At 41.0% G+C, this 24,625-nt stretch overlaps 2 protein-coding genes across 2 annotated transcripts in view; both read left to right on the top strand.

The window, feature by feature from the left end:
- The window catches only part of LOC137503199 (uncharacterized), a 126,026-nt gene that overhangs the window by 61,311 nt on the left and 40,090 nt on the right, over positions 1–24,625 (top strand). Inside the window, exon 4 of the mRNA XM_068230713.1 lies at positions 1,128–1,210. Within this exon, the coding sequence (XP_068086814.1) occupies positions 1,128–1,210 (83 nt within the window). The remainder of the gene's footprint in view (positions 1–1,127; positions 1,211–24,625) is intronic.
- On the top strand, positions 12,801–14,841 carry LOC137503143 (zinc finger protein 567-like). The gene is made up of 4 exons (XM_068230617.1): positions 12,801–13,007; positions 13,308–13,404; positions 13,657–13,908; positions 14,603–14,841. The coding sequence occupies exons 1-4, from the start codon at positions 12,801–12,803 to the stop codon at positions 14,839–14,841; spliced, it is 795 nt and encodes a 264-aa protein (XP_068086718.1).

Genomic DNA, 24,625 nt, shown 5'->3' with positions numbered 1-24,625 from the left:
ATTCATTGATTGGGACATCAACTGATTTATGCATTTGGTCTTAATGTGATGTACAGAGGGGGATGATGGATATTTCTATGCTTATGATTTAAGCATTGTCCACTTGTTGGGAAAGTGGGGGGAGTACTGTGGGATTATTTGATATTACAGTGAAGTGTTTTTGGAATGAAAGTATATAGGAACATGGAAATGAACAAAGAGGTGACAAGTCAAGTCATATGTAGGAAGATGTGAACAGGGCAATATGAATATAAGAGGATGAAGAAAATGGCTAGTCATTGTGGAATTAGGGATCAACAGAAAGAGAAATAGAAGCAAGGGATGGTATTGTGTAATGATTCGGAGATACTGCTTACTATTATTTATTTTCCTAAAATTGTACATGTTCACATACATGGAAGTACCTCCACCCATACATGTATGTATACATATACTCTGCTGAATATTCACAAATATGTAGGTGATTTTAAATTTACAAATTTGCAATGTTCCTCCCTTTCTATGCTACTGTGTCTACTGCTGTCCAACAGTGGGTTCCTTGTCATGTTCTTATATCTCATGAATTGTTTGAAAAGCAGTGGCAAAAGGGACTCAGGTTAAAACACAGCAGGTCATAGTGCAAGTTAGGTTCCAAAAAGGGTAAAAAATTAAATAAGTAAATGCAATGAAAATTTTAACCTAATAGAATTTGTATAGTATTATTTGAAGTAGTTGCACAAGTGGTATATGTGTTGATTATGTTTGTAAAACAGAAAACATTATGAGTAAGAGTTTGTAAATTCTATAAATTTATTAAGGATGAGCTGTGTGCTTAATAGAAAAAAATAGCAAAAATTGTAGAATACTGTTTTTAGGAAATTGTCTTCTTCTCTGTTCTTTTAAAATTTAGTGCTTGATAATAATGTATTTTTGTGTACCATTTGCCACCACGGTAGACACCTCTCTTGCATTTAATGGGATTTTCATTTGATTGTTCCTTTCAATTATATATTTTTTAAATGGGAGATAAATTAATTATACTCTTCTTGTGCCACTATGAAATTTATTTTCTCAGCTGTTTCTATTTTAGGCCTAAATATTTTTATTCCTTACTTCTTTATTCTACTTTTCTTATTTCTTACTGACAGCCTTCCGAAGATACTAAGGAGGAAATATGCATAGAGGAACAAACTGATGATCAGCTGTTGCCATACATCAAAGAAGAAGCAAAGTACGTACACTACAAGTCCTATACAATATGGAATATGTTGTACCTATTCACAGTTGTGTTCAGTAGTGGTTGGTTTATCTCCAAAAGTGGCCATTTTCATCAGTTCAATCCTGTCTTTACAAGGTTACATTTAAACACTAATATCTGAAAATTCTATTGGTTAAAATTATCTAAAATATTCAGGAACTTTAAGGTCATATTTAATTTTCCATCATGTGCTCGTAGTTTTATTCAATATATATCTACAAAAAGAATCTCTGGTAAAGCTAGATATTTTTGAAGTGTATTTGTTTACAATTCCTTTAAGCAACCATGAAAAAGTGTTCTTTCTTTCACTTTCTCTGCATCATTTGTTCATCACATGCTTATCATCTGAAAAGCTATCTGAAACTATTGCTTCCAGATATTCTGAGTAATATTTTTATACGTTCATGCCAACAGTGACACACAGAAAAAGCGATATTTGTAGATTAAAAATTAGATCTACTAATTCGAAATTGTTAAGTTTTCTGTACATTGTAAACAATAAATATTTCTAACTAACATAATCAGTTTCATTAATCAATATAATGATGGCTGAGTTCAATAATGTGATAACTCGAAGAATGTCAGTTTGAAATTATTTGGTTAGATTCCTTTCTTCTGATCATTTCTGTTCTCTTGTGTGTTAAGTCAGATTCCTCCATTTGTGGACGCCAAAGCAGATAATGTGTTGTAGAAATGAAACTTTGAGGTCAGTTATGCTACATCTTCGGTATCATAGTTTTCAAATAAAACTTGTGCATTGTTGTAAGCATAAAAAATTGTGCTATTGAATTTGTGTTCATTCCAGTGATGTGTCCACACTTTCTGATTCGTTTAGTGTTCATTGTCAGTCAGGTGCTTCTGGTGTGTTGATTGCAAACATACTTACACAATTAGTATTAACTAATAAAATGGAAAGGTACAAGTGGAGTTTTAAATTTGTTCAGGTTGCCTAAAAAAATTCAGAATTCTTCAAGTAAGTGAATTTATTATCTCATAAAAGTAGATAAATAGGCGGTACATTATTGCTTCACGTCTGTAGGTTTACCCTCAAAGTGCCCTACACGTGACCCCCGGGTGGTGCTAAGAAAGCAATAACTGTGGCTGCTGGACCTATCTTTTTAAAGATCCTCCAACAATGGCAGAAGTATTTCATGGAAATGGCTCTTCTCAGAGCTACCAGACAAGAAACATCGGACCTTTCATCCATGTTTTCGAGCTTAACGTAGAAATCATCAGCAGAGCAAAATGTGACTACGTATCCAAAGTTATAACATTATAGATGTTGTGGTTATACATTAAATCCATACAGCCAATGAAGAAGAGTTTCGGAAAAGGGGCCTCATTGATGGTTTCACAGCTCTTGGTGCAACATATCACAGTGCACATGGTATAGCTACTTATGTTCGTAATAATATCCGAGATGCCTCACTGCTCTTTCAAAACGAAGACAAAAACGAAGGCATCCATTGTGTTGCTGTGCGAGTGGCACATGTTACTATTTTTAACAATTATAAACCCCCAAACGCACAGTGGTCAGGTACCGTACTCCCGACTGCTCAACACCCTGCAGTTTATATAGGCGACTTCAACAGCCATCAGGAACTATGGAAGTGCTCGAATAACGATGAATGTGGAAAGAAACTCGTAGAATGGACAGAAATGAACAATCTCCATCTGATTTTTTACCCAAAAGATCTTGGTACTTTCCAATGAGCTGCATGAAATAGGGATTTCAATCCTGACTTGTGATTTGTTAGCTGCAATGAGGCAGGACAGCCCTTACATACCAGTCGTAAAGTGTTAAGACATTTTCCCCACAGTCAACATAGCCCCATTGTAGTGGACATTGGCATCAAAATTCCTGTTGTACGGTCAATACCACATGCTCGGAGGGACTTCAGAAAAGCAAATTGGTCAACATTCACCACTGAACTGGATAAATGTGTTCGGTGGATTGCTCCCAAGCACAATTACAAGCATTTCGTAGATGCAGTTATGATGGAGGCTAAGAAGAGTATGCCATAGAAAAGAATACATCCCTGATTGGAATGCAGAGACTGATGCAATCTATAACGAATATCTGCATACTGGTGATCAAGACATAGCTGATGAACTTCTTTCCAGCATGGATACTACCCGGAGAGAACGGTGGATTGAAACAGTGGAGAATATCGACCTAACTCATTCCAGTAGAAGATCTTGGGGGCACCGCAGATAACTTGGAGGAAGGACACATTTGGTGAAGGAACAGCCTGGAGTTACTCCGGATGAAGTAGCATCTCATATCGTCACAACTTCCCAAACTCCATCAGATAAGAAACATACCAAATACATACGGCGCCAGCTCCAAACTCTGGAATCAAGAACACCACGCACATCAAGGTATTCACAACCGCTTACGGTGCAAGACATCAATACTGCTCTCAAAGACGTCAAACCAAGTACAGCTCCAGATTTTGACGACATTCATCCAGAATTTCGCATTCATTTAGGGAAGAATGCAAGAAGTTGGCTGGTAATTTTTTTTACCGACCTTCTACAGAACAGACAACTCCCGGCAGAATTCAAACGAACGAAAGTGATTTCCATCTTGAAACCAGGTAAGCCTGCCACTGACCCAAGCAGTTATAGACCAGTTGCCCTTCTTTTTGAGAGGCTATTCCACAACAGAATCAGCGCAACTATTTTTCAGCGTATTACAGTTGATCAAGCTGGATTCAGGCCAAATCACAGCTGCTGCGATCAAGTGTTTTCACTGACATTCCACATGGAAACAGGTTTCCAGAAACAACTCAAGACCTCAGCTGTATTCATTGATCTTACAGCAGCATTTGACGCAGTCTGGAGGGAAGGATTAATTTACAAGCTTCTCTGAATTGTACCCTGTAGGACCATCGTGCAAGTTATAAGCAATATGCTCAATGACAGAAGATTTCGAGTGTGTATGGGAAATAGTATGAGTAGAGAAAGGAAGCTCAAAAATGGATTACCCCAAGGATCGGTACTGTCTTCCCTACTGTTCAATTTGTATATCTCCGATCTCCCAGAAACATCATCACAAACATTTTGTTATGCTGATATCATAACACTAGCCACTCATCATCGAGACCTTAGTGTGACAGAAGAAGTGCTACAAAGAGACCTGATTTCACTTGAAACGTACTTCAAGGAATGGCAACTGTGTCCTAACCCTAACAAAACAGAAATGTCATGTTTTCACCTGAATAATCGCCAAGCTGGCATTAAACTTCACATACGTTTTTGTCACCAAGAACTTCGGCATAGTAGCTATCCCAAATATTTGGGGATTACACTTGATCGCACACTATCTTACAAACAACATCTTATGAATCTGTCCAGAAAGCTCAAAACACGTAATATTATCCTTCAGGAATTGTATGGCTCAAGTTGGAGTTCATCAGCAATGACTTCATGATCTTCTGCTTAGGGACTGGTTTTCTCGTGTGCTGAGTACTGTGCACCAGTTTGGCTGGATAGCCCATATACAAGACTAATTGATACTCAACTGAATGCAAGCTTGCGGTTAATATCTGGTACTACCCAGTCCACATCCCTTTATTGGCTCCCAATTCTGTCAGGTAAAATGCCACCTGTTTTAAAAAGATGAAATGCTACCATCCGAGAGTTCAAGAACATAGAATTGAACTCTCAACTGCCTGTTTTGGATGATATTCCTGTTCTCAAGGTAACGAGGTTCGAGTCACGACTTCCATCTTTGCTTGATGCTGTCGCATTGGCTGATGGGTATTTTCACCCTTTAGAAGAATGGAGAAGTCGCTGGAAAGTTGCCACAGACAGTTCCTTACACAACATCTTTTCTGGTGAACATCATCTACCGCGTAAGATTTGGACCACTCTGAATCGGGTGAGAACAAATCATGGACGACGCAGGGATGCCCTTTATAAGTGGAAATATATCTCATCACCAGAGTGCGACTGTGGTGCATCTCGACAGATGATCCCCATATTGTAAGTGAATGTACACGACGTTCCTACACAGGTAGCGCGAGTGACTTTTTGGAACCAACAGAGGAAGCCATACAGTGGATCACTCAACTGGACATTCTGCTATAAAACCTGTTTCTTGTCTGTGTATATTTGTAAATACTATATAATTTGTGTATATGTATCTAACTTGTTGCCCTATGCTAATAATAATAATAATAATAATAATAATAATAATAATAATAGGTAAATAACGTAGTGATATAATATTCTTTCAAAATTGTAATAATTGTCACTGACCTTACAAAGTACCACAAGTGTATGTCCTGTTTAAAAACATTTAATGCAGTAGTGTTTTTGAACTGTAGTTGTGACATTGCTAATTAATTTTTTGCTGTCACACCTTTGTTGGTTACTGTGTGAAATGATCTTTGATAATCCCTGGGAAATGATTCTATAGTCTCGGATTGGTGCTCTTAACCAAGCCCTTGTATCAGCAGGTCATGCGATGGCTAGTCGTAGCCTATGGTTTGACTTCAAACACGATTTGTGATGGAAACTACGAATTCTGAATGGTTTATTTGATTTTGTGAGTGGTTAGAGTCTTCTCGGCTCTTATGTGATGCACTGACTTGTTCCTACTGTACTTTCACAACTAGTGGCAAGAAATATTCATGTCGGTCCTCAGAACTACCCAGTACCAGCTCACACTCTCTGTTTCTTTGTAATTCATGTGTAACAGGACACAATAGGCTATGTTAGAGAATAATCTTGTATTATGACCACCAGTAAAAATGTTGCTTATGAATCCTTTTCACACACAAAATCATATTTCTATTTTTGATGGAGTCTAAATTAGCTTTCTACTTTCTAAACGTATTTTGTGCAGAGACCAGCAAAGCGACATGCATTTTGTGTGTCTTCTTTTTTCTTGGCATATATGTCAGGGGACAGTCCATTGTCTACGTAGCTTAGTCCATTTTACATCATAGATTTTAGATGCTTCTGAAGGATTCAGTGGACCGGATCTTATCTGCTACTTCCCACTTTGTTTTATATCTCACCTCAGGCGCTATTGTTTCCTCACTCTAATTTCAGCAGTCTACAAATATCGTGCCGCAACTTAAATGACTTCCTTTAAAATGTCTAAACTATTTGCCATGCCAGTTTGGTACTGAATTACATAAGAAATGATTTTAAGGTTCATAAAATTTCCTAATTGTTGACTTGTGGAAATACACGTATTTCTGAGATTACCAATTAGTGATGAGAATACCTTCCATTTCTGGAGAGACACATCGTCCTGAGCTAAATAGTGATGAGGCTTACTTCCGTTTGTGTACAGACACATGGTCCTGAACTAACCACTTAGTTATGTGGCTTCCTTCCGGCTTTAGAGCTGACCACTTTGTGCCACACCTTCATGGTCTTCATATTTATAGGCGTGATCGGAGTAAAAATAACAAACTGATTAATATGATCGTCTGCTGTCTATGACGCATGTAAGCATAAATATGAATTGCAAATTTCTATTCAGGCTAGAATACACTGACGGACTCTCCTCTTGTAGGTACTCATAGAATTTCACCGGATATTCAAACTGTCCTTCCCATTTAACACAGATATACCCATTTTTTATTTTTATTTTAGTTATAAGTTTTTCTTCACAATGCATTTATAGGAGTCTCTTAAACACGAAATCCAGAAGCGTTCAGCCATTCAAACACTATTTTGTGAAAATAAGTTTTTATAGATATCGGACATAGGCTTTAGGGGAGAAAATTTGAACATACAATAAACTAATTTGAATGTTAGGATGTGTAACATATCCTTTGCATTCAATTTTTGTAACAGAATATTCATCAGTCTGCATCTGGTGGCAGGGTCCGGTGTTGTGGTTCATTGACTCCAGTTAGTTCGGTCTCGGGCCATGTCTGCATGTAGTCTTCCAACTTTCAGGCCGTTGTGCACTTTATCAGTCTATGCTGTCTGGTTCGTCCCTAGCGCCTCTTTTCGCCGACATTCTGTGTAATACTCTGACTTTCCCAATGTATCATCCTCTACACGCAACACTTGCCCAAACCAGCGCACACGCCTTTCCCCAATTTTCTTCTGGATCGCTGCAATGCCAAAACGTTTTCTAATAACATCATTTGAAATGTGATCTAGTCTAGTTATGCCAGCCTTCCACCTAAGCAACTTCGTATCCATGATGCTTATTTGGCGTTCTACCTCTAGAGCTGGGCAGCATTCGTTGCCATATAAAACGACAGGATGGATATCGATAGGACAGATATCAGTTTGGTAGAACTTAGTTTAGAGATGGTCCTTCGTTCAAAGTTCGGAAGGGCGCCTGTTGTCATTCTCCACTTCAGTCAGGCTTTGTATATCCTTAAGTTGACTTCATCAGTAAGTCAGCCATAATCATAGATTGTGGAGCCAATATACTTAAATATCTCTACTCGTGCTATATCTTCAACGTCAACATGCATGGTTCCAACTTCTGGACGATGTAATGCAATGTATTCTGTCTTGTTCTTGTTGAGGTGCGGGGCTTATTGCGCTAGTTGATTGTTCCAGTCTTCTGTTTGACGCTGCAGGTCTAGCTTATTCTCTTCAGCCAAATGATATCATTTGCTTAGAGAAGTGTCCATGGTATTGAACTGCGCAGGTTTGTGGTAATTGTGTCCATCACAAGAATGAGCTTGATGGACTCCTACAGTTATGCGGAAGTCATCAGACGCTCCTGCGTTAGCTTGAACACAACTCATTTGTTCTTTGTAGAGCAATTATACCCTCTCAGCAAGGTGCTCTGGAATGCCATGTACTTGTAGGGCTGACTGATTAGGTCATGAATTACCCGATGGAAGGGCTTCTAAGGTTCCAGAAATTTGTCATGAAGCCTCTTATTCTTTTCACAGTGTTTCTCAAGTAACAGTCCGGCAGCATGGGTTTCTCCTATTGCGCCACAATTTTACACAAATCCAGCTTGGCTTCTTGTATGTTTGGCTAAATCGCTAATCCTTTTATCGAAGATTTGTTCTAAGTCTCTCGTTGCGAGGCTCAGAAGTATGTTCGGGCCGTGATTAGAAAAATCGCCAAGGCTTCCCTTATTTCTGAATTGATACTCCGTCGCCAGTCTGTTTTTTTGACCTTCTTTGATGATATGGTTAGCCACACTGCTGCATCCCCCCATTGACAGAAACAAAACCCTGCTGGAAGATAATCGGGACAGATGGCTTTCCCTGATTTCATTTCCTTCAGCATAGTCTGGACTTCAGTGACGTCATTTTCGTACGTTGGACCTTCAACAGCGGAGGTGATTAGGATTGGTAGATACGGAAATTCCATGATTGAAATTTAGTCAAAATAGTTCCGCCAGTGTACTCGCGCTTCCCGCCAGTCCAGTAGCAAATCGTCTTTTTCCTCATTGATGCCGTAAAAACGTTGGACTTCTGACGTTTTGCGTTGGCTCGATTGGACTAGCCGTTAAAAATTCCGCTCGAATTCGCGCATGTCATGTTTCACATATAGACCTGCCTACCGGTTTGATTTTGTTACGGCAAATACCTCCTTCATTTTACGAGTGGCAGCCTCGTAGGCATTCCAACGAGCAAGAAACTTGTGGTACAGCTGCTTCTTCAACCGTACTGCATATTTAACATCTTCATTCCTTAGCCATATGTCATGTTTAATCCTTCGTTGTCGTAGCCCTGACTTAATTGTTTCAGGAATAGAGCGAAAGGCGTCTTTCAGTTTAGTGCGGCTCACTTCAACTATGATGATTTGTGACTCTGTAACTTTTGCAACGACGTTAGTTTCCTTCTTCAGGGGCAACCATTTGATCCCAATTTGTCTATTTTCTGTGAAGTATTGGGCTCTTGGTGACTTTATCCGCAGCTTAGATGACTGGTCTTTGTTGCATCGCAAGGATTTAATAAGGGACAACTGTTATCTCTAGAACATCTTCGAGATTTCACCCTCTCACAAGGATGTAGTCAATGCGAAATGGATGGGAGCCACTGTAGTACTGAGTAGATGAATATCACTCTTTTTGAACCGTGTGTTTGCGATGATCAGTTTCTGCATAATCGCGAATTTGTTGGGCATCGTCGTTCTTTTCTCCATGTCCATGAACGCCATGGACTGTTTGTTCTTCTTTCCTCGGTCCGACACGTCCATTCAGATCAGGGGCAGCGATAAGATAGTCAGCGGTCTTCTTGTCAGGCAGTGCCCAGAACGCATCTTTGGTTTCCAAGCGCACGTCAGTTTGTGGAGCGTTGCTGTGAAAAATTGGAATTTCCTTCTTTCCCCAGTGCGGACGAGTTACATCAAGCGATTGTCAAACTTTTGCACCTCGGAGACTGAACCGTCAAATTTAGCTGATATGACAATGTCAACACCACGAGCTGTCCTTCGGTTTCTGTTGTACACCAGTTAGTAACCACACCTCTTTTCACATGACTTTTCTCCATTCCATCTTTTTTCCCGCACCTCTCAGATGCCTACAAGCCTTCTCTCAAGTGCAGTGGCTTATTCGCTACTTCATCCAGGCATAATTCAATGATGGGATACAAAATGGGGGTACTAGCATGGTTAGCCGTCACAGCCCGTGCGACGGTAACCCTAGCATACTTTTCATGCTGACTGGGCCCTGTCAATGCGCGTCCCTTCCAGGGGCTGCACTAACCTTGGCTCCGATACCATGAGAACTATTTCTGTAATGATGTAACGGTATTATTTTACGGCCGGCTTGTCTTGAAGCATTTTAGAGCTCATGACAGAAGGGAGTAACGCAGCTTCGGACATGGAGAACAGATGCCTTTTGCAGCCACTCCTCTAGAGGATAAACGCTACCCTCTTTTCTGCATTAACTTCCAGAAATTTAGTGTACATCTTCCGCCACCTGGTCCCTACTGGACGTCTCCATCTCCGCCAAAGTTGCCATTAAGACTTTGTACATGTTTGGTACGCGAGAGCTTTTATATTTTGCTCAAGTTCATCAGCAGGCCAGCGGGGAACCCGTATCCGTCACCTGGGACGCGCCACGTGTTACAGCTGGTTCGTGTAGAATATTTAACAATGCAAAATGAAACATTATTTTACTGAAAACTATTTGTGAACCTGATAAATTACTTGTCACAAGAATCACGTATTCACGTAAAGAAGAAGGGTTAGAGACGTTTGCACCTTACCTTGGCGTGATATGCCACAGAACGCATGACATACAATCCAGTGTCGTATTTTCTGCCCCCTGTTGTCTAGTGGTGTTAACATCAATATCTTGTTTGATGATCAAGAGGTTTAGTCTGTCATATATGGAATCAATGTCCCCCATTCATTTGTCCACTTATTTTCTCCAAAGAGTGCAGTAACAATACATGGTCGAGCCTCCCATTACTTTGCTTGTGAGCCAGTCATGCATTCGACTGGGCCTTGTGAATTCATTTCATACAGCATGAATTGGAAAGTACCAGTTCATGTTACGATATATTTTAGCTTGCGTGATCGATTTTCCCATGTGGCAGTTGTAAGCTTATCTCACCTTTAACCGTTCTTTCGTAGAATATGTAGAACTACTCTGTGGTGGGGAGACAGGCACAGAATTTGATGCTATACAACTATGTTATCAATCCACTAAAAATAATCGCGTTGCCCGTGACCTTTTGAAATAAATAGAATAACATTCCTTCCTTTACATAGCAGCAATATCCACTACGGTGCAATTCAACGTCTTGTCATCTCGAATTTTGGCTCAAGCCTTAAGTTTCATGCTCCTTCTATCCGTATTGTTAAAGTAATACTTGTAAGAATATTCAAGGGCACGATAGGTTGTGTTTGGTTTCAAAATCAGGATATTAGAACATTGTAATAAAACGCTGCCAACAAAGCCATATTCTGTGTTGCCTTCATAATGTCTATAACAGCAGTGTCTTGAGGAGAAAAGACAGTATCAATGCTAGGGAGAGAGTCGTCGTATACTTGTTACATTTCAGCTTTTCCACGACTTCATCAGGATTATTGGTTTCCGTATTAAATACAGCAATTAAGACGTAGATTGATGTAGTACATGGTAGTAAGTATGAACGTCCTTGTATAAACCTACCGTCCTATATATAGGTTGGCTATGTTTGATTGCACATCAAAGATACATATTTCGGAAAAGCGACACAGTGACATAATAAAATGCTATAGTGATATGATAACAATGTACAAATGCAATATGTATATTTGTGTGACAAAATAACATTCATAAAAGATTAGCCATGTTGCAACAGATCTTGCTGAATGTCGGCAAACGTTCTCAACTTTATTAATATCTACAACACAGACATTCTCTCAAACAACCTCAAGATCAAGGTCCTTTACAAAAATTATTACTTGCCTGCGACAAAGCGCAGAGTGGTTCAACAAGATCAAAACTCCAAAGCATATGCCGTTTTTTATGTAGGAGAACAGACTACGGATTTCGGTAGAATAATATGTGCTGGATTAAAGAGCTTGTATGAATATTTACCCTTTTAGGCTGGACCACTTCTCATGCTTTCTTCAAATGAGGTCTATTAACTCGTACATTTCTAAACCGTGACAAGTTTCTTGCGCGTGATATCGTGATTAAGAAAAGACGCAACGCATTCTCGTTACAAGTGAGAGCTTTTGAAATTTAACCTCAGATGATGTTTACTGTCAGGAATGTAATGTTTATGAGTAACGAGCTCTCTGCACTGGATATCAGTGATTGGAATGTCCATTAGCAAATCCCCTGTGTGAGAGTTGTATTGGAGTTGGCTGTTGAAATATTGGTCACCTGGTTTTAATTTGTCACTGTAGATCGAGACCCGAGGTGAGCTATAGAGATCATCAACCTCCGGACAGCGGATCAGCTAGTTTTAGGTGTAGTGTGCGCAGTGACGTACTGGCTGGGAAGTTGGACCTCTTGCGACAACTGAAGAGACACAAGGAAGATCGACCCTTCAAGTGCGATCACTGCGGAAAGGTGTTAGGTAGCCGAAGCAGCTTGTCGGAACACGTCAGGATCCACCCGCTCCAAGTGTGCGTATTTTCCGATAAATTCTTTACACAGATGAAAAAGCTGACAGGGGACAGGCGATTGCATACAGGTGCGGTTATAAACGAATGCTCAGTATCTCATAAAATTTTTAGGAAAAGGCCGGACGTTATGCGGTCTCACACGGGTGAGAAGCGATACTGCTGCAACGTCTGTGGAAAATCCTTCAGCCGGAAAAAACTAGCAGGTCACATGGGTATTCACACAGGCGGGAAGCCGTACCGTTGCAATGTCTGTAGCAAAACATTCATTCAGAAAGGCAATCTAACCAAACATATGCGGACCCATACAAGGGAGAAGCCATACAATTGCGGTGTCTGTGGTAAAACATTCATTAGGAGAGGCAATCTAAGCGAACATATCTGGACCCATACAGGCGAGAAGCTATGCAGTTGCAATGTCTGTGGCAAATCATTCATAAGGAGAGGCAAACTAGCCGAACATATGCGGACCCATAGAGGTGACAAGCCGTACAGCTGCGGTGTCTGTGGCAAATCATTCATAAAGAGAGGCAAACTAACCGTTCATATGCGGACCCATACAGGCGAGAGGCCATACTGTTGCAATGTCTGTAGCAATTCCTTCATACAAAAAGGCAATCTAACCGAACATATGCGAATCCATACAGACGAGAAACCATTCAGTTGTAATGTCTGTGGCAAATCATTCAGATTGAAAGGCAGTCTGACCGTACATTTGCGGACCCATACAGGCGGGAAGCCATACAGGTGCAATGTCTGTAGCAAATTATTCATACAGAAAGGCAGTTTGACCAAGCATATGCGGACCCATACAGGTGAGAAGCCATACAGCTGCAATATCTGTAGCAAGTCATTCATACAGAAAAGCAGTCTGACTGATCATTTGCGGACCCATACAGGTGAGAAGCCTTACAGCTGCAATGTCTGTAGCAAATCATTCAGAAAGAAACGCAGTCTGACCGAACATATGCGGACCCATACAGGTGAGAAGCCATACAGCTGCAATGTCTGTAGCAAATCATTCATACAGAAAAGCAGTCTGACTGATCATATGCGGACCCATACAGGTGAGAAGCCATTCAGCTGCAATGTCTGTAGCAAATCATTCATACAGAAAGGCAGTCTGACCAAACATATGCGGACCCATACAGGTGAGAAGCCATACAGTTGCAATGTTTGTAGCAATTCATTCATACAGAAAGGCAATCTAACCAAACATATGCGGATCCATAGAGGCGAGAAAGCATACAGTTGTAATGTCTGTGGGAAATCATTCAGAAAGAAAGGCAGTCTGACCGAACATATGCGGACCCATACAGGTGAGAAGCCATACAGCTGCAATGTCTGTAGCAAATCATTCATACAGAAAAGCAGTCTGACTGATCATATGCGGACCCATACAGGTGAGAAGCCATTCAGCTGCAATATCTGTAGCAAATCATTCATACAGAAAGGCAGTCTGACCAAACATATGCGGACCCATACAGGTGAGAAGCCATACAGTTGCAATGTTTGTAGCAATTCATTCACACAGAAAGGCAATCTAACCAAACATATGCGGATCCATAGCGGCGAGAAAGCATACAGTTGTAATGTCTGTGGGAAATCATTCAGAAAGAAAGGCAGTCTGACCGATCATATGCGGACCCATACAGGTGAGAAGCCATACAGGTGCAATGTTTGTGGCAAATCATTCATAAGGAGAAGCAAACTAATCGATCATATGCGGTCTCATACAAGCGTTAAGCCATACAGGTGCAATGTCTGTGGCAAATCATTCGTAAAGAGAGGCAGTCTGACCGATCATATGCGGACCCATACAGGCGAAAAGCCATAGACCTGCAATATCTGTGGCAAATCATTCATAAAGAAAGGCAGTCTGACGATCATATGCAGACCCATATAGGCGATAAGCCAAACGGCTGCAATGTTTGTGGCAAATCATTCATCCTGAACAGCACACTAACTGTTCATATGCAGTCACACACAGACGGGAAGTCATACTGTTGCAACGTCTGTGGCAAATCATTCAGCCGGAAAGACACTCTATCTCATCATATGCGGATCCATACAGACGAGAAGCGTTACGGGTCTAATTTCTGTGGCGAATCCTTCAGCAGGGATGACAACCATGCTATTCACATGCTTTCTCACTTGCTTTGTCTGTGGCAAGTTATTCGGCAGTAAATCCGTCCATGCTATTCACGTGCGGACATACACAGATGAGAAGCAATAATGCTGCAATGTCTGTGGCAAGTAATTCAGCAGTAAATCCGTCCAAATAAGTCACAGTCGGACACACACAGATGAGAAGGCATACTCCTGCAACGTCTGTGGGATTTCCTTCAGCCAGGAAGTCTATCTATACAGGTCAGATGCGTACCCTCACAGGCGATATACCAAACTGCTGCAATGTGTTCGGCAAATCATTCATCCAGAAACGCGAGTTAGGAGATCACATGCGGACACACTTAGGCGAGAAGCCATATTGCTGCAATATCTGTGGCATATTCTTCGGCATCAAATTCAGCCTAGTAGTTCATATGCTGACTGGCACAGGCAACAAGCCATTCTCATGCAATGTTTGAATCAGGGAATTCAGCAGGAGATCCCACCTAGCACGTCGTATGCGGACTCACAGGGGTGTAAGGCGCACTGCCGCAATAGCTGTTGCAAATCCCTCATCCAGAAAAGCGACCTACCAGTTCACACAGGCCAGGAGCTATACTGGTGTTATGCCTGTGACAAATATACAGCCAAGAAGGTCCCTTTAACATTTCAGATCAGAACACACACGAGTGCTCTGTTGTGCGATAAAACGTTAAGAGAATCATGTAAGTTAACCACGCACATGTAAACCACACTGGAGAGATGCCGCACTCCACCGTGTTTCTTGGCAAATCGTTCGCACGCAGCACCACGCTGTCGGTTCACACGGGCGATACGGCGCACGAGCGTTACATCACGTCGTGATTAAGCCGCACGTGATTTAATAATAATGTTATTTTGCATAACGTCCCACTAACTACTACACAAGTGTCCGGAGTTCCACAAGACCTCCAATTCCGGAGATGTAGCAAGGCACATGCGATCGCACACAGCAGAGAAGTAGTAAGCTCTTCAGCTAGAACGGCACCTTTTCTGTAGACCTCATAACATCCTTTTGTGCCATTTTCTCTGAGAGAAAATCTTCAGGTAACATAATGCTAGGTCCGTGTACGAAAAGAGCAAAGGTCATTTCATGAATTATCTCCTTATCAACCACAGACATATACAACCGCTTGTTCTCAACCAAGGACGACCCTTTTTATGTTTTCGGACCAAAGTAGAAGTGTGCTCATCAACAATCGTTTGAGAGCCGTCCAGTGCGAGGATGAGAATTAATTCGGATGAACACAGAAGAATCCTATGACAAAGAAAACTGGTAAAAGACTAGAAGCGAAGGAAAGAAGTATTCAGACTTTTGAATAAAAATTCAAGGGAATTAGCAGGTGCCGAATCAAGTCATAATACGACGCAATTGAAGAAATTGTTGCTGAAACCTGAGCACATCTGTGCTCCCGTTTCCTGCATGTCGTGTATTCTTTTAATTATGAGTAGACCAGTAGCTCAAAACTGTACATGCTCCCTCGGCACTTGTACGATAATATTGTGTCTGTTAGCCGGTTCTGAATGCAAATTGAAAGTTCTACTTCAGTGCCCATAGCTATTCATGAATGTCACGTAATTCTCGAGGGGCGTCTTTAAGTAGGGACTCGTATGTTGACAGCTGCAGTATACTTTTCTCCATTTTAGTTTACCTGGGGGCAGTTAATTGGCCTCTCTCTTTTCTCTAACGGGGCCACAAGGAAGTTACTAAATATCTCTTATATCTCAACGTTGCAAGTGTTGAAGAGACATAGTGAGTAATGAACCCTTTTCGTCCTGTCAAACTGGTGTTTGCCTGTTCCAGGTCTTCAGCATGAATTGTTAACTCTTGTGTCTCAGGGGGTGTTAATGGCTCTTCGTCACTTCCAGACATGACTATTGGGGTATCAAGGAAGGCCTACATAAAATAAAAGCCTTCATCATCTAACTATTTTATTCAGTAAAAGACAATGAAATATGATGGCGGGTGTGTATACAAATATGGCCATAAACAGTGTTCTGCGGTCAGTGATATTAATATAACGCTGCGGCTGCACGATTTCGAGTTGAAATTAATATCCACCACAAAAAAGTCTGAAGGGCTATTCACAGAAAACCAGTTTATGGTTAACTAGAAAACAACATGACATTCAATCTGCTCAGCTCCATAAACAACTGTGCGTTATGCATCCGATTTCTCGATCGTCTAAATATCAGGAAGTGTTTTCGATACCTTTTTAATTTAGGCCACCCACTGACTGTCCATCAGCATAGGACGAGACACCTGGACCCTCAATGGAATCTGAGAAACGTCGAAATGTACATCACTGAGCTATAATGTTCACCCACTATATTAATGTTTAAGGTTGAGGACCAAAGTGACCTCTCGTTGAAGTTAATTGAATGTGCGTGATGACCACAGTGACCCTCCAAAACAAGTGGACTTCAAGTGCCAGTGAATAATAGCGTAAAATTATACAACATAAAATAGTGTTATTTGTATTAACTGCATGATGTTTCATGAACCGAAACAACAGGTTGAAGTCAGTGATTGGAATAAATTCATGAAAACCTGTGAAAAGAAATTCTGTTAACATTTAGTTATAACCTTCAGTCAAACCCCAAAATAAACTCGACTCATGTGTAACCCTTACATATTTTAGCTCACGGAGTTCAACTGCATCGACGTATAGTCCTGCTAAAATATAAACACACAAAAAATTACACCTCCTTTATGAACAACATGGCAAAAAATCATGGGTATCGCATGGACTAATGGCATGGTGCTACTACATCCTATGGAATACTATGTGGTACTGACTCTTTGTGTCAAACAAGAATACTCACCTGTCATCTAGGAGCAGTTGGCTAGCTACGTAATTTCACGATCCTAGCATGGGCGAGCAATCCCAAGAATCCCTTCCATGCACTTCAACCGCCATTCTGCTTTCCACTGAAGGAGACGCGATCGGCAGTCCTTAACACCTAGCTGCACTATGAATATATCAAGAAAAGGAAATCTTAATATCTAAGGACAACCTTCTGACACCAAAGTAATTATTTAAACGCTCAGTGGCAATACGAACTATGACTGTGTTATGGAAACATCGAAACTAGAATACATAGTCAAGTGTTCGGGAATGTTACTGAGAATCCACTCTTGTCATTTGCCTATGCAGTAGAATTGAAATTCAAATTACTCCCCATTTATTGTAACATCAATAATGTTGTAACACGGGCCTCTATTTCCTAAGAGGTTCCGCCTCATATAAATGTGAACACCTGTTATCTCGTCAAACAGGTTTATACCTGCCGCTCTCCACTGGCTTACACAAGTGAGCAAACAGATCTCGCCACGGATGGCCTTTTACTACAGCACAAATCTTCGTCCAAATCCTTGTATTATCACAATATATCGGTCAACATTATTGCCATTACGAATTATTTCAAGTCTAATGGGATCTGTAGAATTTGATATGCATTTCACTGGTACTAATGGAGTAATTGGATGAACAAAGAATCCCGCTGGATATACGAACCTGTTCTGTGTTCAAACCATGGACCTTACCATATTTCAAAACACTCTGTCCTGATTTTTTCCCTCGAGCATTTTTACAAAGAAAACTCGGCATTATCTACACCATTACCTCTGGAGTATCTACTAGGAGCATGTCTCACAAACTGAGTCGCATGGTTTCATAACTACATGGACAAATAGAACTTATCTACCACCGACAGTTATTGACAGTTTCTCACTTCACTTGAAAATACAATAGTCCAGACGCATATGACACTGACTTCAACATAGACCCCAAACCTCAATACACCGAACCCCGAGCTATCACCTCCTGACAAATTTATCGCAGACTGACACTTCACAAAAAAGCATACCACATGGATGGTCACTATTACTCATTCCATTACTTATTATTATTATTATTATTATTATTATTATTATTATTATTATTATTATTATTATTATTATTATTATTATTATTATTATTATTATTTCAAAATATTTTGCCCCACTAAGGAGCGCGATTGTACTTATTTTGCAGATGGTTGTGCTTTCTTCTCCTGCCAGAGTTTCTTCCCTCTTTGTTCTTTATCATCTGTTCTTCTTTCTGTGTAACTGTGTACTCATCTTGGGTTCTCAGCAAAATGATGTTTGTTCACCAACGTTCTAAAGCTAGGCGTGTCCCATATAATTTCATCTGGTATGTTGATTTCTTGAAGGTCCTTTTCAATTACGATTATCCAGTTATTCCGACTTTTAGCGAGGAGGCATTATTAAATTTTTAGTGAGTCTTTCATCACCTATTCTTTCAATATGGCAATCAAACTTCAATCACCTTTTCCATAGATTGTATCTGATATTTTCTCAATATATTGATATAATTCCGGAGACCTCCTATTCATCCACACTCCTATGCATACTGGGCCATGGTTTCCCTGAGGACTTCCCAATCTTGTTTTTCGATCATTTTAGATAATGATCTTTCTCGACTGATCAAGGTTTCTGACGTGTGTAATGTTTGAGGCCTAATTACGGTGTTATAATGCTTTAATATAGCGTTGCTTGATACTGATATTTTGTCGTACTTTTCCATGTGATGCTATGGCCTACTTGTAATACAGAAATCTCTCTCTGTTTTCCTCATGATTGAATGCAGATTGTTGGATGATTTCCCCGAGTATTTGAAATTATTTACCTGAGTAATTTTGCGAAACTGAGTTACCAGATTTTGTTTGTGTAATTATCGAGTAGATCCTCCCATGTATTGGGTTTTCTTATATGAGTTTTAGATTCGTTTTAGATGCAATGGCACGAAGTTTTCCATGGACTGAATTCGTTCCTGCCTATTGTTGGATAAAATAATGAGACCTTTTGTGAAGGCCGAACATTTGATATGAATTCTATGATTAACTAGCTTCACGGAAAGTGTCTTGAGGCAACCTCAGATGCTAAATATCTTAGTTATACCGCTGAGATAGATTAAAATCGAACTCTCCCCTGCCTTCAACTTATTAGCGTTATGAAGTCAATTATTGTTATTAGAATGAGATAATATTCGTAAATATTATTTGTTTTAGTGATGTAGCCACACGCCAAATAAATAAATAAATAAATAAATATTGTAATTACTGACATGTACAAATTAGAAGTTGACCAGAACTTTCCAATTTGCATACACAACTGATTCTACGTCTGTGGACATAAAATCTCACAAATTAACATACTTAAAATTCCTCTCAATTTCACTGCTATACTGCAAACATGTTTCTCATTACGTCTGAACAAATTTTATGAGAAATGCACTCAATCTAACGTCCCATCCTTAAAAAATATGAATAAATGTCGGTTATAACACAGTGACACTTCTACCATACGCAAGCATCGTAAATTTCTACTTGTATCTTTTCAGCACAAAAATTAATAGCTGAAACTGTGATAAACTTCCACTAAAATATTACAAGGTCAAATCAGACCTACACATAGCAAAATACACCATGCTACGGTGTAGAAGTTACTACAAAAATAATTTCGTGTGGCTATTTCTAGCCGAGTGCAGCCCTTGTAAGGCAGACCCTCCGATGAGTGTGGGCGGCATCTGCCACGTGTAGGGAACTGCGTGTTATTGTGTTATGGGTGGTGTGTGAGATGCAGGGATATTTGGGACAGCACAGACACCCAGACCCCGGGCCATTGGAATTAACCAATGAAGGTTAAAATCCCCGACCCGGCCGGGAATCGAACCCGGGGCCCTCTGAACCGAAGGCCAGTACGCTGACCATTCAGCCAACGAGTCGGACTGTAGAATTTACTGAAATACCCAGACTATATTTAACTCTTATCAGCTCCCATTTTCTGCTCAACTTCGTCCTCTGTATGTACAGGTTTACTGGTTTATGTTACGCAAGTTTTCATAATAATATTTTGCACTTTGATTATTTTATTTCTATTATTCACTTAATTTTAAGAATCTGAAAGACAACGCAAAATATATAGCCTTGCAATTTACTGGACACTCTAATAATATGCATTCAGGAAAGTCGCCGAGACTAGAATCTTCGCCGTCCAAAAATCAAGGTCATGCGTTTAGTGGTTGAACACCCTCAGTGCTATCCAACATCCAGATCATCTCCCGTGATGACATTCAGACTCTCACAGTAGAGCTCAATCAATAAGCCACCAGGTACTGTATTTAGATTTGTGGAGCCTTCCAGCATCAACATGTGAATTTTGTGGTTGGTGACATCAAGAGTCATAATACAACATAGAGCTATCCAGGTACCGAAGAAAGAGGAGAAGCTGGCGTAGAATGGACAAATTCGTGCGATCTATTTCTACAACATGATAACAAACTTCCAGTATCATTCAACACTGCGAGATGGAGGATGGATATTATCCAGATATTAAATTACAGTATCTGCGTAAGCAAACACATATCTCGGTTTTCAGCGAAATCAGTGGGGCAAACAATCCCTCATCGTCCTGTTATATGCCAGATATATGCTGCAATCTGACCGCAGACAGTTCCTTTTCATACATACATCTTCATTACAGACTTTTATGCCTTTCATCGTTCAGTCTGCGACTCTCTGTGAATTTACAAAACGCCACCGCAAAATTCTGTTTGCAACTAGTTCTTTGGCCTCGTCTTAGTTCAATACATCTTACCTTTAAATCGTTAGAATCTGAGTGCCTTTTCGAAGATGATATCATTTTAAGAAGGCTGATTGGGGGAAATGTATTATTTCACTGCAGGAGAACATTTTGAATATGGAGCATTTTCCTTAATGTGATGATTATGTAAATATCGTGAAATTTTTCTCGTATCTCAATTCGCTGACGGTGAACACTATATACAAAAACTATTGAAATATTGAGAAACTATCGTGATCTCTTTGACAACGATCATTTGAGATCCGATACCGTCCAAGCTGGGGAAGATTTCTTAAAAGCGATATCTAATAACTGGAGCGATTGGGGACACTGATCTAAGGAAGGATAGCCAGAAAGGCTGGAGGTTTCTTAAACGTCTGAGTTGTAACCAACCAGTTACAGAGGGTCATGCGAATGTTACAGCTAAACAGATTGCCCACCAGCTCGTGGAAAATGGTAAACCTCACCAACAGACTTCAAAATGTTGCGGTCAGAAGAATTAGAGTCTAGTCATCTTATGCGGCTTTTCTGTATGGCAGCCATTGGCAGTTGTAAGAGCGGTAAGGGAGTGGGGATACACGACATCAAGTAACAGCAGATTATCCACGAACCTACTACGCTGCCGTAGCATGGGGAGAGGTGTTACTCCCACGTGCTGCGTCCCAGGTGGCGTGTAGGGGGTTCTTACCTGGCTTTCCAGTCGACGTGAGCGAAATAATATAGCTCTCGCGGACCAAACACACAGATCTCTGTGCGTGGAGGACGAGACCAAGGGATGCTGAATTTTGAACCAAATTACTTGTGCTTAGTTCCACTATCCTTGAGATTAGGACCACAAACTGAGGAATACCATGGGTCTGTTAGAGGATCACTGTGTATTTATAGTACCCATCACTTTGACGGAGGCTAACCCTTTGCCTAGATAAAAAAGCTAACGTCGCTCGGGTGTTTCAGAATCTGGTTGTGGAAACATGGGTGTGCGTTCCGAGGAACACCACGGGATAGTACGAGTCCCAGAGATTTGTACAACTATATGACGAACACCATGGGTTGCGTTCCAAGGAACATCTGAAGTCTAGGATTTATCTGTCATTAGTACCCACTATGTGAGGAAAACAACGGGATGGTATGGGTCCCTCAGATTTGCACAACTATGTGACGAACACCATGGGATTGCGTTCCGAGGAACAGCACGGGTCTGATATTTTCCTGACATTCGGACCCACTATGTGGGGAAGACCACGGGATAGAACGGGTCCCTGAGACTTCTGAAACTATGTGACGAACAGCATGGGTCTGGGATGTACCTGTGATAAGTACGCACTGTCAGGAACACCACAGTACAGTACGGCTCCCTGTGATTAGTTCTCACTCTGTGAGGAACACCATGGGATAGGACGGGTCCCTGTGATTAGTTCCCACTCTGTGAGGAACACCACGGGATAGTACGGGTCCCTGACATTTGTACAACTATGTGACGAACACCATGGGCTCGCGTTCTCAGGATCACCACTGGTCTGTGTTTTACTTGTCATTAGTACGCACTATATGAGGAAAACCAGTACAGGTCTCTGTGATTAGTACCAATATGTGATGAACACCATGGGATAGTACGGGTCCCTCTGATTAGTAACACAATGTGAGGAATACCATGGGATGGTACGGGTCCCCGTAATTAGTTCGCACTCTGTGATGAACATTACGGGATACTACGGATCCCTGTGAATAGTAAAAATGTGTGAGGAGCACCACGGTATAATACGGCTCCCTATTATTATTACCGCTATGTGAGGAACACCAGGGTATAGTAGAGGTCCCTGTGATCAGTACCACAATGAGAGTAACACCACGGGATAGTACGGGTCCCTGATATTTGAACAACTATGTGAGGAAGACCATGTGCTTCGTTCCGAGGAGCACCGCTGTATAGTACGTGTCCCTGTGATTAGTACCACTATGTGATAAACACAATGGGTTTGTGTTCCGAGGAACACCACGGGTCTGGGGTTTACCTGTCATTCGTACAACAATCTGAACAACACCACGGATAGTACTGTTCCCTGAGATTTGTACAACTGTGTGAGGAACATTTTGGGTTTGCCTCCGAGGAACACTAGGGGCCTGGGTTTTACTTCTCATTAATGCCCATTATGTGAGGAACACCACGTGTGTGGGTTTTACCTCTCATTAGTACGACTGTGTGAGGAACACCGCGCGGGATAATACGGGTCCTGGTGATTAGTACCAACTATGTGGGTAACACCTCGGTAGAGTACGGGTCACTGTGATTACTATTCATTATGTCAAGGAATACCGCGGGGTAGAACGGGTCCCTGTGAATAGTACCCACTATGTGGGGAACACCGTGGGTTTTTAGTTGCGTATGGGTTGCGCCCTTTTGTGTGGAACACCGAATGTTTACGTTATTTTTTAGAAATACCGTGGTTCTTCTTTACTAGCGATAGGTACCCTTATGAGGGGCAATTCACCTAGAGTTTCGATCTCCTTAGACAAAAAGCATCATCGATTCAAGGATGTTCTTTGGAAGCAGCTCCTTGGTCAGTATATGCCATTGTTATAAGTTAGCTTCTGGATAAGTGCGCCATTTCGAACCGGTTCCGCTGATTGTTTTAAGTTCATAATAATTGTTCGTCGTCGTGTTTATAATTGTATTCGTAGGATTGATTATTGGAATTCTTCTTAATGTTTAATATTTGAATTGGATCCGCTGATTATCTTGCTTTCGTCCATTCATTATTCACAATCAAGATATGAATTCTGGTCAGAGGTTGAATATTTGGACTTTTAAATTGTTTTTACATTTCGTATCATTAGGGGCCAAGGAGCTAGATGCTAGGCCTCTTTAAACAATAATCTTCATCACATCACGAAGATATGGAGTATACTTGGCTAATTGTTACTCACGTTGCAGTTCCGTCATGAGGAAGGTAATCACTATACAGCTCAGGAGATTTCTGGGTGTGGCCGTTGTATGTTGAGTGCAGATTGAAGTATGTACACATGGCCGAGTAGAAAACAGTACTCCCTCTGTTATACATAACGGAAAGGCGAGGTAAGCTGAGCCACAGTTTGTAGGAACACGTCATTCCACTCGACGGCCACAAGCGGTACCAGATTCCCACTTTCACGTCAGTTTCATTTTGCTACATCTTCAGAGCTACACCAACAAAGTGTTTTATGTTTCCTTTCAGAGAAATTTCTTGCCGCTTCGGGTTGCTCTTCCATTTACTGGATGCCACACCTTCAGTACACCACTGACCTTCATACTGACCGGATTCCTGGGAATGCCCCTCTCAGTTTCCGGTGGGACATAGGCAACTACTAACGCAATTCGACCACGGCATACAGCCAGGACACCGGCCGTGAAAAGCTGAACCGAGGGTCTCAAAGAGATCAGGAAGCTCTCGAGCCTAAGGAGCAGGCAGTGCTGAAGTGACTGACCGCATCACCAAGGACATCTTAAAATATCTTCCTTCCAACATATTGACACAAAACTCTAAATTCTCTTGGTCTCTTCCTGTAGCTCCACATCTCCCTTGCTAGTGTCCTGGCCAGGC

Source organism: Anabrus simplex, chromosome X (assembly GCF_040414725.1).
Source record: "Anabrus simplex isolate iqAnaSimp1 chromosome X, ASM4041472v1, whole genome shotgun sequence".
Lineage (NCBI taxonomy): Eukaryota > Metazoa > Arthropoda > Insecta > Orthoptera > Tettigoniidae > Anabrus > Anabrus simplex.
The sequence above is the reverse complement of the archived record's forward strand: the minus strand, read 5'-3'. Positions and strand labels throughout refer to the sequence as shown.